This window comes from Vicugna pacos, chromosome 25 (genome assembly GCF_048564905.1).
Source record: "Vicugna pacos chromosome 25, VicPac4, whole genome shotgun sequence".
In the NCBI taxonomy this organism is placed as follows: Eukaryota; Metazoa; Chordata; class Mammalia; order Artiodactyla; family Camelidae; genus Vicugna; species Vicugna pacos.
Window position 1 is genome coordinate 7,912,878 of NC_133011.1, and position 17,160 is coordinate 7,930,037.

The 17,160-nt window shown below is 41.4% G+C and overlaps 1 protein-coding gene across 1 annotated transcript in view; it reads left to right on the plus strand.

Moving 5' to 3' along the window:
- Nucleotides 1-350: 350 nt before the first annotated feature.
- The window catches only part of LAPTM4B (lysosomal protein transmembrane 4 beta), a 53,396-nt gene continuing 36,586 nt past the window's right edge, over nucleotides 351-17,160 (plus strand). Inside the window, exon 1 of the mRNA XM_031691188.2 lies at nucleotides 351-697. Coding sequence (XP_031547048.1) covers nucleotides 599-697 — 99 coding nt within the window. The 5' untranslated portion in view covers nucleotides 351-598. The remainder of the gene's footprint in view (nucleotides 698-17,160) is intronic.

Below are 17,160 nucleotides of genomic sequence, written 5' to 3' on the forward strand. Positions count from 1 at the left end.
AGTACTGCAATTGACCGGAATCACCCCTACTGCTTTCCCTCCTTCAGTCTGCAAGATAAGGGCGATGGCATTGCACCTACAGATTATCTGCAAGATTCGAGTGCAATGAGAGAAACCCACAAGCAGCTGGACTATAACGGGATCTCAAACCCGTGACAGAGTTACACAAATGACCAAATGAAAGAGGAAAGGCCGGGAACTCCGCTGAGGGCCCACTCTGAGACCAGCGAAGGGTGCAAGACGATTTATTTATTTATACCCGTCCCGCGGCGCCAGCAGCTGGCCGGAGCCCGCGGTGACATCACGGCCCAGGCGCGGATCACGTGGTCCGAGGACCGCCCCGCCCCCTTCGGCTGCACCTCCTCCTCCCGCCGCCCACGCAGCGCAGGGTCCGGCCCGCGGTAGCCGCTCGGAGCTCTCCAGGCAGGAGCCAGTGCGAGGGCCGGCGGGCGGCAGACGGCGAGCGAAGCCGGGAGCCGAAGTGGTTGCCAGGGCAGCCGAAAAGCCCCCGGAGCGGCGCGGCGGGCCCAGAGCGACGCGGCCGAACCTCCTGCAAACTTGGGCGCGCGCTCGCGCCACTGCGCGGGCGGCCGGAGCGATGAAGATGGTGGCCCCCTGGACGCGGTTCTACTCCAACAGCTGCTGCCTGTGCTGCCATGTCCGCACCGGCACCATCCTGCTCGGCATCTGGTACCTGGTGAGCGCGGCCGGTCGCGGCCAGACCCGGGGCGCACCTGCCGGGGAGGAGCGCCGGCGGCCTGAGTCCCCGGAGACCCTGGCCCGCGCCCCAGCCTTGCTTTTCACGCCCCCTACTTGGCTCCTGGTTCGGCCTCGGGGTGGGCTGACGCCGGCGCTAATCCGCCTAAAGTTGTATTATTAGAAACTTAATTCTCTGGGTGAGCCTGCCCGCGAGGCCCCCGGCTCGGCCAACCTGTGGCGGGGGTGCGGTCAGGGCCCGGAGCTCGGGGGCGTTTCGGGGGTGCTGCTGGGCCGGGGGCGCGGAGAGCAGGAGGCGCCCGAACGCCCTCCGCCCCCGGCCGGCTGTGGTTTCCGGTGAAAGTGCACTTGGTGGTCGGAGAAGTCTGATCCTGTCTGCGGAGCACGTGTTTCCCTTTCTTTCTTCCTAGCCCCCGTTGGGCTTTGTGTTTCCACGGGTCCCGACAGCCGTCGAGGCGCAGACTGGGCACCCTGTGCTGCCCCTAGTCGTCGGGCGGGGTCGCGGACCCGCCGGCCCTTTCTCTCTGCCCGCATCTCGCCTCGGGTTTGCTGTCGGGTCCCCGAGGCACGCTCCCACCCGGAGTTGAAATGATTGGGGGTTCTTTATCCACGCGTTGCAAAGCTCTCACTCTGGAATGGATTTGCTTGTGGTTTACTGCGTTTCAGTCTGCCCGGGGCAGCCATTTTACACCCACTTACTTCCTGACCATTTACAGGTGATCCCGGTGTACCTTAATAAACGACATCGCAGGCAAACCTGATTTTTTTTTTTTCGGTTGGAGCTTTTAAGATCTTATTTGTATGGGAAGCAGTGGTTGTCAGGGGCAGGGAGAAAACCTGATGGAGTCTTGCCCTGTGCCAGCCCCAGGTTGAGCGTTGACACCCCAGGACTGCACTAACACTGACTCGGATTCCACTGCATTTTGGTTTTTGAGACATCATGATGGAGAGTTAGACCCGCGCCACTTTGCGGTGAATACCTACCTCTGCATCGTGAGAAAGTACCTTAAAAGGGGTAGTAAGGTGCCATTTAGAACTTTTTAGTGGGAAACAGTTCTTATTTTCAAAGACATGAGAGTGTTTTGGTCTGTTCGTATTCAGTTTGTGTGTGTGTGTGTGTGTGATGGAATATGGACGTTACGTCGAATTGTGAACTCGTTTATTGTGGGTCATTTTAAGCGGAACATCCCCCTCGCCCCCCAGACATATGGTGTTCTCTGCGCTATTTTATAGTTTCAAGTTTCCTTTAGTCTGTACCTGTCACAGGCCACGCAATAGAAGTATTTGGCCTTAAAAGCTTTCCAGCAGATCTTTGGTATGTATGTATGCAGTGTGAATGCAGATGAAACATCTGCGTATTGGCTCAATTCTGATTTTGCTAAAAACTAAGAAATCTTTACAAAAATTTAAAATTACGGCAAAAGGATGGTAGATCGCTTCGAAATACTGTTTTTATGGATGGTCCAGACAGATAATTTTATACACGTCTTGTGTCCTCCTTGAAAATGTTTAAATCTGCAGACTTGCAAGTACTTCAGTGAATGTAATTTGTAAAATCTAGGGCACTGCATTAGGCAAATGTACTACATGATCTACAGGGAAGATAAATCTACTTGAGCCCTGTTCTTGGCTGTAATCCAACCAGACGGCATTGCTGTGGTAAGGGAGTATTCTGCAAGCTTTGTCTATGGTTTGAGCATGCTCTTTGGGGAAAGTAGTTATTGGTATGCATGTTTTAGCATTTGGAAATACATGGCTTTTTGAAATTAGAAAGCTTTCTAGCAGATATGAATAAGAATACCACTTCAGGCAGATCTAACATATGGGAAACCTAGTATTGGTCATCTTTATGGAAAGACTTTTGCATTTCACAAAACAATTGAAACTTTTAAAAATGAATTTCCCTCATACCTTTAAATATAATTTGATTATCCAAAACTTTGATTTACATGAACGTTTTTAAGATAAGGGAGCTGAAGAACAGGGCATGTATTTCTTCCTCCTTCTCCTAACCCGTCACTCCACCAGCCGTCTGGACGGGATGGAGTCACTTATCAGGAAGGGGTAGAGTTTTCAGGAAAAAAAAGAGTAGAGGTATAGATAGATATTCAAAAAAGAATCCACTAGAAAGACTCTTCCTTAAACTAATAAATGACGGCCTGCCGTGCCAGGTAGGTCAAGTGGATCTTTTTTAATGCATTTTCTGACCGGTTCCTACATGACCGTCCTGGGTGCCAGATACTATACTAGATATGTTGACTTCAAAAAAAAAAAAAAAAGAACAAGGTAAGAGCTGTGAGTTGAGTTTATTTGGTGACTTCCTGAGGAATCTAGCTCAGAAGACAGACTCACAGATAGTCTGAAGGGGTCAGGATGGAACCGGGATATTTGATTTTTTTTTTTTTTTTGCTGGAAAAAATCCGTAGTCCAACATCAAAAGATGACTGCTCATCATAAAGAACAGACACCTCAAGTTAAAGATTTTAGTGCGTTTCTATGTGTGGGAAGATGCAAGAATCTGGGCCCACTGAAATTTTTCCTTAGCTAAAAACCATCAAAGCACAAAAGGCTTCCTTTTTTCCTGCATCCTGAATTCCCCTCAGGTCCACCGTCGGTGGGTGACTGCAGGGGCTAATGCAGATCCTTGTAGAACCGGAATGGCAGGCAACATTTTTCTTTACAGTGCTTTGCATAAGCTTAATTTTATTCCCGGTAAGGTAGATTTTCTTATTCCCATTTTATAGATGAGAAAACTTAGGCGAAGAGAGCTCAGGTGATTTACATAAGGTTGGCTTAGGTTGTGTGTGTGTTTTGTTTTGTTGCCTTGGAATTGTAAAGGTTTCCTTCAGTCCAGTATAAAAGCATATTGATTTCAGCTATTTATCCTAGAAATCGATTTCTGTTTGGCTTTGTTTTGTTTTTTCGTTTTTTTATTGAGACATAATCTACGTAGGGTGAAATTCACAGATATTAAGTGTACAGTTCACTGAATTGACAAATGCATGCACCTTTATAACCCACAGCCCTAGAGACCATTTCCCAAACCCCAGGGAGTTCCCTTGTGCCTCTTCCCAGTGGGTCCCCTCCGCAGACACCTCACCCCACCCCATAGGTGAGTTGTGCCTATTCATATAAATGGTGTTATACTTTATGTATTGGTTTGTATTGGGTTTCTTTCACTTAGCATAATGTTTTTAATTCATTCAGGGTTTTGAAGCGTATCAACAGATTGTGCCTTTTTATTGCAGAGTATTGTGTGAGCATTCCACTAGTCTGCTTCTCCATTTGCCAGATGATGGACATTTGGGTTGTTTCCCGTTTGGGGCTATTATGGATAAATCTGCTCTGAACATTCGTGTTTTTGTTTTTTTTTTTAAAAGAATGAAATTTTGCCATTTGCAGCAACGTGGATGGACCTGGAGGGCATCATGCTAAATGAAATACGGCAGACAAACACCGCACAACATCATTTATATGTGAAATCTAAAAATACAACAAACTAATGAATAGAGCAAAAAAGAAGCAGACTCACAGATAGAACAAACCAGTGGTGACCAGTGGGGAGACAGAAGAGGGGAGGGGCAAGATAGGGGTAGGGGGAAAAAAAAACCAAGAAGCACACAGTGCTGTCCTGGAGGGTGTGTGTCTAGTGCTGAGCGAGGTGAGGGTCACCACCGGGTTCTTACTTGTATTTTTGATTTGGTGGGTCTTGCAACGTTACAGTTTCCCTCGCCAATGACCTTCTGCGGTACTGAGTGGCTGTAGGACATGGCAGTGTGTGTCTGAGAACAACGCTGCTCTGAACATTCTTGCAAAAGACTTTGTGAACATATGTTTTTATTTCTCTTGAGTAAATACCTAGGAGTGGAATTGCCCGTCATTGGGTAGATGTGTGTTTAACTTTATAAGAAACTGCCAAGCGGTTTTCCAAGTTGCCATTTTACGTACACGCCAGGCAGCAGTGTGTGAAGTTCCCGTGGGCTTGGAGTGGTGGCTCTGGTGGCTTCAGTTTGCATTTCCCGGGGACTAATAAGGTGGAACAGTTTGTCTTTGTTGGCCAGTTATCTTTCTTCCTTTGTGAAGTGCTGTTTACTGCCCCCCCCCCCTTTTTTCGGATTTTGTCTTTCTTTTCTTACTGATTTGTAAGGACTCGATATTTTGGATACCAGTCCTTTGTTAAGTGCATCTTTTATGAGTATTTTCTCTCTGGATGTGACTTGCCCAGTCATTTTCATAATGGTACATTTTGATGAATAGGAGTTTCTAATTTCAATTACATTTAATTTGTCACATTTTTCTTTCATGGTCAGTATTTTCTATGTTCTAAGAAGCCTTTGCCTATCCCCCACCGTAAAGATATTTTGTGTTTTCTTCAGAAGCTTTATGGCTTTTATATTTACATCTGTTATCTAAAATTAAGTTTTGTGTTACAACATGAGATAGAGGTTTTCATTTATTTTAACACCTTTATTGTGGTATGATTCCTGTACAGTAAACTACACATATTTCAGATGTACAATTTGGTGAATTTAGATAGATGTATACACCAATGAAGCCACCACCACAATCAAGATAGCTGACATTTCCATCACTCCCCAAGAGGTGCAAATTTCAAACTCCCAATTTATCCCTTCCCACCCCCTTTACCCACTGTATTTATTTTAAAGGCAGTTTAATCATCACATCTAAAAGTTGATTTATTATATGTCCTTTAATAACTGCATACATTTTTAAAAAGACAAGTAAGTGCTTATCCATCTTCACAGAGAATGAGGACTGACTTGTCCTCGCTTCCAGAGGAATCATGACATGAAAGAAATACTTAAAGCACACTGATTGCTATGCAGGCTTCCGGGGTTCCTCTTTCTTCAGCAAAACTTAATATTCTAAGCCTGAATCCATTAAGTTCCTCCTCAAATTTGCCCAGACTCTAGTCTCTCTCTCCCCCTCTACCTAGACTCCCCAGCTAGTTGCCTCTGGTCCCCTTGCATCTCAGTCTCTTCCTTTACTCCATTCCCCTGGCCTGTTGATTTTTGCTCTCCCTCCTGACTGCCTTCTTATTCTGTCCTGTTCTTACTCTTGCTACCATTTCCCTTATTTAGCACTCACTTGACTATTATAATAGTATCGTAACTGGTCTCCCTGCTTCTAGCCTTGCTATCAATAGTCCATTCTTTTCAGTCTGTTACAAATGCAATTCCCAGAGGTTTTTTTTCCTCAAACACAAATATGAGCTTGTTATCCTCCTCCTAGAAATGTTGGCTCACTGTCTCAGGGAGATGGATTTCAGGAGCTGTCTGTTTCAAGTCAGCTTAAATTGGCTTACACAGTTAACAGATGGAGTAACTTCCACCGTAACTCTTTCCCCCTTTCTCCCATCCCTCCCCCCTTTCAGGTTATCTTCCTGCATTTGCCAAATACTTTAAGCCCTGAGGCCTTAGATTCATTCTAATTTGACAAACTTATGTTATCTGTCCACCCCTGAAACAAACAGGCCAGGGTTATGTGCCTAGAATATACTGATGAATTTAGGTCCGGGACATTCCCCTGACCCTGAACTATTGGTTAGGGGGGAATGGAACCCTTGGGGTGGGATTAATTTAAAACTCCAGGTTGAGGGCAGCGGGATGAGGAATTGGAGGCTGTTACTGGGAGGAGGAGGAAAGAATGTTTGGAGGACAATAAAAAATACTTGCTACCCTCCTTACGCTGAAGTCCACATATGTTATGGAATATGTTTTGCCATCGGGACCTGAATTTCTCCCTACACACTCAAGCATTCTTTTTTCTTTATAATTTCTTTCATCATTTTATCATGTGATTTTCTTAGTGTGTTTTTAAAAAGTAGGGCTGATAATTGGAAGAATCTGTCATTGACAACTGGGATATTCTCCTTTGTGCAAATCATCCTTTTTATTATCCCAAGTGTATTTTAGGAAGTTAGTCATTCAGCAACTACATACTGAATGCCTCTTTGTGCCAGACACTATTCAGTAGGGGAGTTGGCCATATATCAGATTATAAAGGATGAAAGAGTTCAGAGTAGCTGGTCTCATTGGCTTTATGACCTGGCCTGTCAAATAATCAGCTAGTTCACTTTGAAAATCACAGCTTGCTTGTGTACCCTAGCCTGGTGGGCTCTTTCTGTATCCTTAGAAGTTCTGGTGCAAAGCTATTGATTTTTGTCTGGATAGTAATACTGGATAGTAAAACCGACGTCTTGTATTTGTGGAGTGATTGATAGTTTTCAGTGGACTTTCACATTTGTTCTTATTTAGACCTCAAAGCAACCCTGGGCTCAGGCACAATAGGTGGTGATATGCTCAGTTAAGATGAATAGCTTCTTCCCAGCGGTCACATTCTACAAGGAGAATCTGTAAGTCCAGGGAGAAATATGGGCTAATTCATAATACTTACATAATCTTTATTACCTAGTATTTTCCCTACCATGTTAGATTGTAAAAGACCGAAATTCTAAGCTAAAGAGTAAGAATTTTCTTCTGTAGGCAGTGGAGGGGGCACTGAAGGGGTTATAGGGTGAAAGCAGTTTTTAAGGATGGTTGAAAAGGCAGGTTGAAGACGGATGGCTGGGAAATCAGCGAGGGAGTGTTAAGTCTTCCAGACATGAGATGAAGGAGTGCCAGTTCTTCCTAGCACGAGTCTCATTTGCTAATGGTGCAAATAATAGGATGGGAGCTTTTATCAGTTAGTGAATGATACAAGTCTCTCTTGCCATCAAGACTTTCTCCATCTGAATTTAGGAATCGAACGGATTTGGATAGAGCGGGATACTGGAGTTTTGAGAGATGTCTCATGAGCCCCTTTTTAGAGCACAGGCCCTCCCCATGTAGAGAATCCAGGAAAGTTGTATGAAATATTGTCTGGTGAAGATTTCAGTGGTAGTTAATAAAACTTTTTTAGCTTTTGTTGCATGTTACAATAGATGTTCATCAGAACATTTTAAAGACAACTGACCAAGAAATACAGATTGCCATCAAAGCAATTTTATTAATATCAATTTCTCTGGGACCCACTTTAGATATATCAGGTATTAAAGTGGTTAACATGAGTTTTGCACCAAGATGTGTATATATTAACTAAAGGTGTAATATATTTGTTTTGTTGACTCACTTTGAATCTTCACCATAAAAGAAGAAGTCGCAGTTGTCTCTTGCATGTACCCCTTTTGGGGCAGATAGAATATTGTTCATAAAGGGATGCTGGTGGAAGTAATGGATGAGCTCTAGCAGCATAACTCACTGCTGTCTCCACTTCCTCTGAGCTTCCTTGAGTCTAAATAGAGCTTATGCAGCCTTGATGAGAGTTCTTAAAGAGCTATAAACTGGTTTTTTACTTGAAGCAAAATAAAAGTTAAGCAAAGATCACACTTCTTCATTTGCTCCTGACAAACTTTTAGAGGTTAAAAGTCTCCTCTTTGCAGTTGCAGCTTCCAAGGGAAAGTTATTTCTCAGGGACGTGTGTAGGGGCCAAAAACTGCTTGAGAATTACAGTTTCAGGTTATTAGTTAAGCTGAGTGTTTATTTCTTAACCTTGGGCTGCTAAAGTTACATAGCTGGTTCTGTGGTGAGAGATGGTGAAGCAGTAACATTTGGCACAAGTAGGCACTGACATCTTTGTTGACTAACAGTAGAGGACTGGGGGTTGCAGAAATGGAGGTGTTACAAGTTGGAAAAAAAGAATCACTTAGCGGGTCACCTAAGTGAGGCCAAATGAGATGCACTGGAGTCTGGTCTTTCCTTAGTGAGCCCTCAACCTTGTTGGACCAGAGATTGGATTTTGTCAATATCCTCATGTGGAATGGCTGATTCAAGCTGACTAAATTTGCAGTAGATGGACTAAAACCAGAATGCCAATTTATTAATATTCGATGGGGAAGTATAATCCTAGTCAAGACAAATGCTCCTGTCCTTAGCCCTGTATGCATTATTTTTCTGTAGCGGGCACTAAATGATGACTGTCAGTGATTTGAGTACTTACAGCTTTTCGTTAAGACCTGGTGAGGCCAACTTCAGTGTGTCTTCTTCCAGCTATGCTTAAAGAGAAGGATTTGCTTCTTGGATAATCCTTTTGAGGTCTTAATTTTTGATCTAGCATGACTCTGCCTCCTTTACCTTTTAAGGTAGCACTAGATTAGCTGATACCTGTTCTTTTTTATGTTAATATTAGCTTTAACGCCTGTGTTTGCTATGGTACGGATAAAGTGTTGTAACAGAGATACAAAAGATGCATTTTGTTTCTTGCTGTGTTAATAGTAGGGGAGGATTGGCAGACTATTCCAGGAGGCCATTCCTTCCGAGACCCAAGCTGGTCGAGCAGCCGTGCCATCCTGAATGTGCGACTTCTCTGGTTCAAGGGGGCTACTTCCTTTATCCTCATCTGTGTGGTTGGAGGTAGCTCACCAGCACCATGTTTGTGTTCGGGCCTGCTGGAGGGGAGAGAGGGCACCTGGAAGACAAGCAGCTTCATCTTTTTTAAAGGATGTGAAATGGAAATTGTACAGATTGCTTTCACTTACGACCCAGTAGCCAAAGATAAGACATATGACCTAGCTGCAAGGGAGGCTGGGAGATGTCCTCTTTAGCTGGGCATTGGTATCTCCAAATAAGCCTGTTACTGTGAAAGAAGAGGAGAACCAGTTTGAGGGGCATCTGCTAACTGACCTGACAAAGGACACCAGCACTAACTACGAGAGGCTTTAATTCCAGTCTGCAAAACACTACTTATTAGTTCTCAGTACTTCAATTTTCCTCTCTAAACTGGAGTTAATAATTCTAGCAATAAATAATTGTAAGTAATTATTTAAAAATACCACAAAACAATTTAAACAAGTCATAAAATAGTTACAACTATGGATCAAACTAAGTAGTATTCAAATGCAAATGTATTTTCCCCAAGGTGTGCTGCATTAATGGAGTTCTTAATTGAGTGTTAAAAATTTTTTTTAAAGATAAAATGAAGAGTAGCATTTTCACTATAAAAGCTCATGTTTTCATCTAGTAAAGCATGAAATGCAGCTGGTTTATGGATTAGAAAACTGTAACTGGGCTTATGGGTAAGGACTTCCTATCTCAGAAGAAAATAATTGTTAAAGATTTAAAAAGGAATGTTGATACTCATCCAGTTTCTTTCTTCCCTCCTTTCTTCATTCCTCCTTCTTTATCAGATTTGAGAATGTCCTGTGTGTTAGGAACTGTGCTGAGTGCTGGCAATACAATGATGGTTCATGATAGACCCAATCCTTGACAACATGGCGTCTGTGGTCTAGTAGAGGAAATTAACAGTAATTAACATGTATTAATTAGTAGTCACACAAATAAATATTGCAACATAATTGTGGTAAGTGCTGCAAAGGATCGTGTGGGGCACTGTGATAAGGCATGTGGGAGAGTTTGGGGATGAGTGGCTGTGTTGGAGAGCCTGGCATTCTCTGTCTTTAACCAGAGAAATCACCCCATTTACATTAACAGTGATAATATATTAGGGCTTATTTCACTCATTGTTTGTTTTTCTCTCCTTGGCATCTTTCACATTACCTGAATTTTTCTTATCCATTTTTTTGCCTGTTTGCTATTTTTCATTTCTATTATTTTAGTGGTTCACTCAAAAAAAAAAAACTTTGTTTTTAAATGGAGGTACTGGGGATTGAACCCAGGACCTCATGCATGCTAAGCTTGTGCTCTACCACTGAGCTATACCCTCCCCCACTCAAGAAATTTTAACATGTGTATTTATCAAAGTCTAGACTTAATAATATCTTTGTCTTTCTTTTGAATAATACAAGTCCTCTAAGTCCAATCATTTCTTACCTTTTAGTGTCTATTTTTTAAGCTCCCCAAAACTTGGAGCTATACAATCCATGTTTGCTTCGTTACCCACATATTTACACTTCTTTGTTCATTCTCTGTCTCTCTCTCTTTTTTTTTTTTTTTTTGCAGTCACTGTAATTTTTACTTAAAAAATGGATATTTTAGTGTGGAAAGTACATGATCCATCATTTTCTTTTGTACCTCAGACCTGCAGTCTAGGATCTGTCCTTCTCTTCTGTCTGCATATTAAAAAAACTTCCTTTAGTGAGGATCTGTTGGTGGCAAACTCTGACAGTTGTTCTTTGAAAATATCTCTGGCTCTCATTCTTGAAAGGTATTTCAATCCTTGCTTGACAGTTAGTGTCCCTTAACACAGCGAAGCTCTCCTTCACTGTCTCTTGACTTCTGCTTTGCTGCTGAGAGGTTGGCTGTCAGTCTTACTGACCTTTATTCCTGAGTTAGGGCAGGTCTTGTGGTTCTACGTGAGTAACAAGCTGGGGATGGTACTAACGCCGCAGGTCAGCCGAGCACACTTTTGGTAGCAGTGGCTTGTGGGCCCACTCATTTCTGGTGCTAATTTCATTTTCTTAGAATCTTGCCCATGTAGTTAAAACTTTGACTGTTAGTTTTTATTCCTTCAAAAAGTATTGAACAGGACAAGTAACTGAAGGCTTGGTGAAAAGAGTCAATGTGTAGTTATGAGGAAGAAGCTTTAATAACAGAAACACCACAGAGCTTTTAGGAAAATGTTTTCAAAATTTAGTAAAATTTAAATAGGTATTTTCTTTGATTCTTTTGTTATTTTTACCTGAGAATATTTCTTTGCCTAGTTTTTGTTTTTTCTCTGTCAGCAGTTTAGAAACTAAGTGGAAGTTTCTCAGATAATGTTAATATTTGTTTTAAAGTAATTATGTAAATTTGTTTTAAAGTAAGTATGTAAATAATTTGTGAATTTACGTTAGTAACAGTTAATTAATAATTTACTAGATAATCTTTTCGTTAGTTTACTTTGAGAATAGCTAAGAACAGTGATCTTCAGAGGCTGTCTACGTTTGAAGCAGTCTAATGCTACTTTCTTTTATTGGAAAGTAACAATATCAGATATTAACTTCACCTTTAAGAATGTTCCATTACCGAGATTCATAGTAAAGAATATTTGTCTCTGCTTAAAAGAATATAGTAATATTTCTGGCACACACTTTATGTATGGAAAGGAGAAGATATTATTCAACAATCAGCCTTATGATTACAGAACATTTCTTTGTCTACATATAGTTAAATTATATCATTGCATTTTATTTTGGCAAGACTTTAAAAATTTAGCTGTCAACTTATACTTTAGCAGATTTTCATTCTAAATTACAAACCATATGTGTAAACTAGAAGTGTATTTTTTGTCTTTAATTTCAAAATTTGTTTTTGTTTTTGGGTGTATTTAATGTATTGCTATTTTCGTAAGCAAAAAATTTAGTTCTAAAATACAGTGTAGTAATACTCTTCTTGAATGGAATGCAGAATTTATATTCTAATGGTTAAGTCTGTGACTGCCTCTTTCTTTAGCAAAGACACTGTGTTATGAGTTTCACTTTTGTCTTTGGTGAATAGCTACAGGAATTTTCTTTTTTATATTAAAACTAAACAGGGAGAAAGTAATATAATTGCTTTAAACAGTCTTTAAAAGCACAGGGCACATCAGAACACAAAGAACACCGGATTTGCTGCACTAAAAAATTAGTTTAGCCATTTAGCACTTTACATTTCTCTTCTTTTTTCCATATGTCGGCCTTCTGACCCTCTAGTAATTGACCCTTCTTTCTGCACAGTTTAGCTCTCCATAGCCCACTGTAAACTAGGCTTCTAGAGGAGGTCTAGCTCTTTATACTCAGAGATCCAGAATGTTCTTTAGGGTATAAAAGGGAACACGGCTGTTCTCCCCATCCATGCCCCCCTCCCAAGTCTCCCAGTGGCTCTCTGAACAGCCCTCTTTCTGGCCTCTGCAAGAGGACCATCCTTTGCTTTCTGTCCACCGTCCAGACATCTTTCTCATTATTCTGAGAGCATTTAGTGGTGTCTCAGCCCGGGAGAGAGGATCAGAACCCGACCGAGTCCATTCAGGGAAACTGGGATTGCTGCTGCTGGGGTGGCAAGTCGGTTTTACTGTGCTTGTCAGCCTCCTGGCACATTGCGAGTGGAACACTCCCTGAACAGAACCCCGAGCCTGCTGCCAGGGGGTTGTTTGAGGGCCTGGTGAACTGGGTGTGTTGGCTTCTTGGGCAGAACCTGGGTGGCTGGAAAGCGCATGTGTGGCGTTTGTAATCAAAGGACCAATGATTGCGTCTCGGCTGCAAGCATGACCTGGTGCAGGTTTCCCCTGCAGTCTGAGAGTCCTCATCTGTAGAATGGCAGTGATAATCACACCACGAGGAGGGAGGGTATAGCTCAAATGGTAGAGCACTTGCCTAGCATGCATGAGGTTGTGGGTTCAATCCTCAGTACCTCCTCTGAAGATAAATAAATAAACAAATCTAATTACCTCCCCCTAGCAAAAAAAAAAAAAAATCACACCACGTAGGGGAGGCAAAACTGCTTCAGTGATGTAAGTCAAAGTGTGCAGTGGTGGTGGTCTCCTGATTTAATCCATCACCCATGAAGAAGACGTGCCCTAACGATGGCAGTGTGGGCTGCAGGGTGAATCAGAATGACTTCATTGAATTTGGGGGGGAATTCTCTAATGCATTTTCTAAATTTTGCCTGTTGAAATGGCTCTAATAAAAGATACAACTTCCATTTTAGTGCTTAAACCTTCTCCTGCACAGTGTATAACCTAGAGGAGTCAGAGCTTCTACAGTTGAAACCATTGGCTGAAATTATAATTCAACTCAAAGGACTACCAAGAGTCGCTCATTTTTATGTTTTTATTTCGTTGGACTTTCTCTTAACACCTAATTCTTAGTCACTTAGTCTAATTCCCTGAAAGTACTTGTGCTGTAATTTTTGTCTCTCAAGACTTCCAAAAGTCTGTGACTTTCTCGTGTTAAGAAACTCATCTTCCTGTGAAGGCCTTCGACTGCCCAAGCCACCAGTAAAGCTGAATTCCTTTCCACTTTAAGTGGAACAGCTAATTTATTTGACTGTGTTACCCACTAGATGATAGTCTACCTTGAGGGAGGAATAATGTATATTGATGTTAGCACAGTGCCTGGCATTTATTTGTAGCCTAATAGATAATTTTTGAACGATTCAATAGATGAATTAATGAATGTTTAGCATTTATCCTACATTTTACTGGGCTGCTGTTGTGTGTTTACTCCCTGGGCTACCAGTACTTGAGGGCAGGGACCATGCCTTATTCATCTTACTCTTCATATTCATCCTTTTGAAGGAGGATGAATAAAATGGCCGAACTTAGGCGAACAGATTGCTCATTCTTACGCTTTCTTTTAAAACAGTCAACTAACCTGACTGACCGGTTGCTACTCACAGTTCCAGACCCATTGTTAAAACTAAAGCTATTGATCTCACTGTTTCTACTTTATTCCAGTAACTGAAAGTAATAATCACACTTGGTCTCTGAGTCCTCACATAATCACAGGACTGTAACCTTACAAAATAGCCTGAATTACCAAGAAGACCACGCTTTGAGTGCTTACGAGATAAAGAAACCTAATGCTGGCCTCTGTAGAATTGGTCTCCTGGAGGCATCATGTTGCCACTCAAAGTCTTCTGATGAGAAAATGAATCTGTTGCTTGTTATAGATGCTTTATTGACTGAGCTATGGCTGTAGAGCCACCCACCCCGTCCCCAAGGTGGGGTCACAGTGTTGAAGGCACCAGCCTGCTGTGAGTCCCCTTTGCCCAGCAAAGCAATAAAATTGCCTCTTTTCTTCTCAGCTCCAAGACCTTGTCTCTGGGTTATTTGGCTCGTCAGGGACGGGGGGGCCGATCTTTAGACATCATTTTATAACCCATTGTCAAGCAGAGTGTTGGGCACATAGTGGATGAGCTGATTTGGTCAGTTTCTTAGGCGGGGTGGGATTTTATGGTAGATCTGATTTTCCCCAGAATATATTCAGCACAGTTGTTTGAATTGACATAGCACGTGTGAGAGATTTATTTTAATATCAGAACAGGGCCATGCAGACAGGGGCTTATTTGAATAAAAAGCACGTTTGGATCAATTCTAAAATTTGATTTAAATAAATTTCAATTAAAAAGTCTAAAATTAATTTCACCTTGATTTGCCCATTGAAGTTGGACCCAAGTGAAAGGCACATCTGCTGTTAGTAGTTTTTAGAAAAGATTTCCAAATACTGGAGTATAAAAACTAGCCAGCTGTCTGAAAACAGCATATCAGATTATAATTTATATGTGTATTTTTATTTTTAACCATTTTGACTGTGAATATGGCACACATACAGAAAGTGCACAAAATATAAACACCTTGGTTATCACTAAGCAAACGCTACCACGCAACTCTGACTGTTCTCTAAGATGACCCTGGAGGTTACAATATACATCCTTGACTTTTAAAAATCTTGTATTAATTGGTACTTTAATTCTCTTCTTGGACAATGCAGACACCATCGATCAGTTCTGTTCCAATCATCCTCTTGATCTATATGCTGTTATTGTGTGTTTTGATTCTGTTTGTATTTTGCACTCACAAGTCATTATTATTGTTGTTAATATTTGTTAGTAGTATTCACAGTTGCCAACATAATCATCATTCTGTTGTTCCTAATTTCTTTGTACATCTTCAGTCTTCCATCTGGTATCATTTTTCTTTTGGCCAAAGAACAACTTTTAATACCTTCTTTACTGCTGAGCTGTTGGTGACAAATTCCCTTGGTTTTGTCTGAAAATATCTTTGTTTCATGTTCGTCCTCGAAGAATAGGGTTCTTTTTTTGATTTTTTGCTTAATATAAAGTTGTAAGCTGTCCTTTCACCCCTAGCATTTTGTAGATATTAACTCCATTGTTTTCTGGCTGCTTTTGTTTTTATTAAAGCCAACTGTCTAAATAGGTTAAATTCATCCACTAAGTTCTTGATTTAGCTACTGTATTTTTTTCATTTTAGAGTTTCAATTCTTAAAAAAAAAAACTACTCTCATATCCCTTTTTCTCTTTCTTTGTTTTCTTTTCTTTCTTTTCTTTATGTGATTAAAGTTCCCTGCTGCGATTCTTGTTTGGTTTTTTCTTATCTCCTTGAATATTGTAAACATAATCACTTTCAGCATCCAGAGCACCTGTGGCCTGTTCCTGTTGGCAGCTTCTGCTGGTTCTTGTTCTTAGCCTCCTGCCTTCTCCTGTTTGTTTCTTGTATTCTGGACATTGTGTTTGAAAAAATTGAAGAATCAGTCTGAGGCGTGGGATGAAATCTTTCTCCAATAAGTATTTTAATAGCTTCTCACAGGGGCATAGCAACTGGCAATCCCCACATTCCAGTTTCAGCATTCACATGAGGCCAGGCTGGGCTGTGTCTTCTCTGGTTCTCCTGACTCCAGTGGTGAGGCCCTTATGAGGGCTTATGACAAAGCCCGGGGGAATTCTGCCCTCCACCCCCACCCTCACCCCCATCCAGCAGGCCTGTGCACCAGCTCTCAACTCCCTGGCCCAGCAAGACGGTCAAGGGTGCTCTCAAGCTCTCATCCATCTCTTCTGGAATCAGCAAATGCCCTCAGGGGTATTTCTGCGTTCTGCTGGATCTTGGCCTGTAATCCATCACTGACTTAGCTGTCTAATGCCTTTCACTTGTGTTTTGTCCAAATTTTCTGGTTGCCCTCGGCGAGAAGGTTGGTTTGTATTACCTAGTTCACCATTACTGCAAGTGGCAGCTCTCTTGATTATTTTTATTTCTCTCTGACTCTTCTCCTCTGATACACCTCTTCCCAAGTTTTGATGGGAATGCCCGGCCAGACCTGCTTATTAGTTGGTCATCTTCTTCCTAGTAGTTGTTTCCCTTTAGAGAATCAGGCTTAATAATGATATTCTGTATCATATTTTATATTAAAAATATTTTTGAAGCTTGAAATAATTTTTCCCGATTATAAAAACAACTGTGCTCACGTTAGACACTCAGGAAAATGCAAAAAAAGATATAATGTAATTAAAGGAACAAGGTGTCCGCAGACCTCCCACGTGGTTTATAACATTGTTTTCGTGTTTGCAGTCTGATTTATACATGTGAACATAAATTATAAATTGGAATAAAAAATGTTTATACTGCACTTACTGTTTAACATTATGCCATGAACATTTGCTTGTTTTTTCTTTATTTAAAAAAATTTGGGGGGCTTTGGAGAAGGTAATTAGGTTTTTATTTATTTATTTTAAGGAGGTACTGGGAATTAAACCCAGGACCTTATGCATGCTAAGCACGCACTGTACCACGGAGCTATAACCTTCCCCCTTGTCGTTAATATTTTTTAAACGTGATTTTTCATGCTTGCGTAGCATTCTCTTATTTTGTTGTAATCTTATTTAGTCATTCTACTTCTGTTTCACATTTTCATTATTATAAATTAGTCTACAGTGATCATTTTTAGACATGACTTTCAGTGCAAAATTCTGATTGTTGTGTAATTATTATCTCAGTGGGTTTGAATGGTCTTAAGAT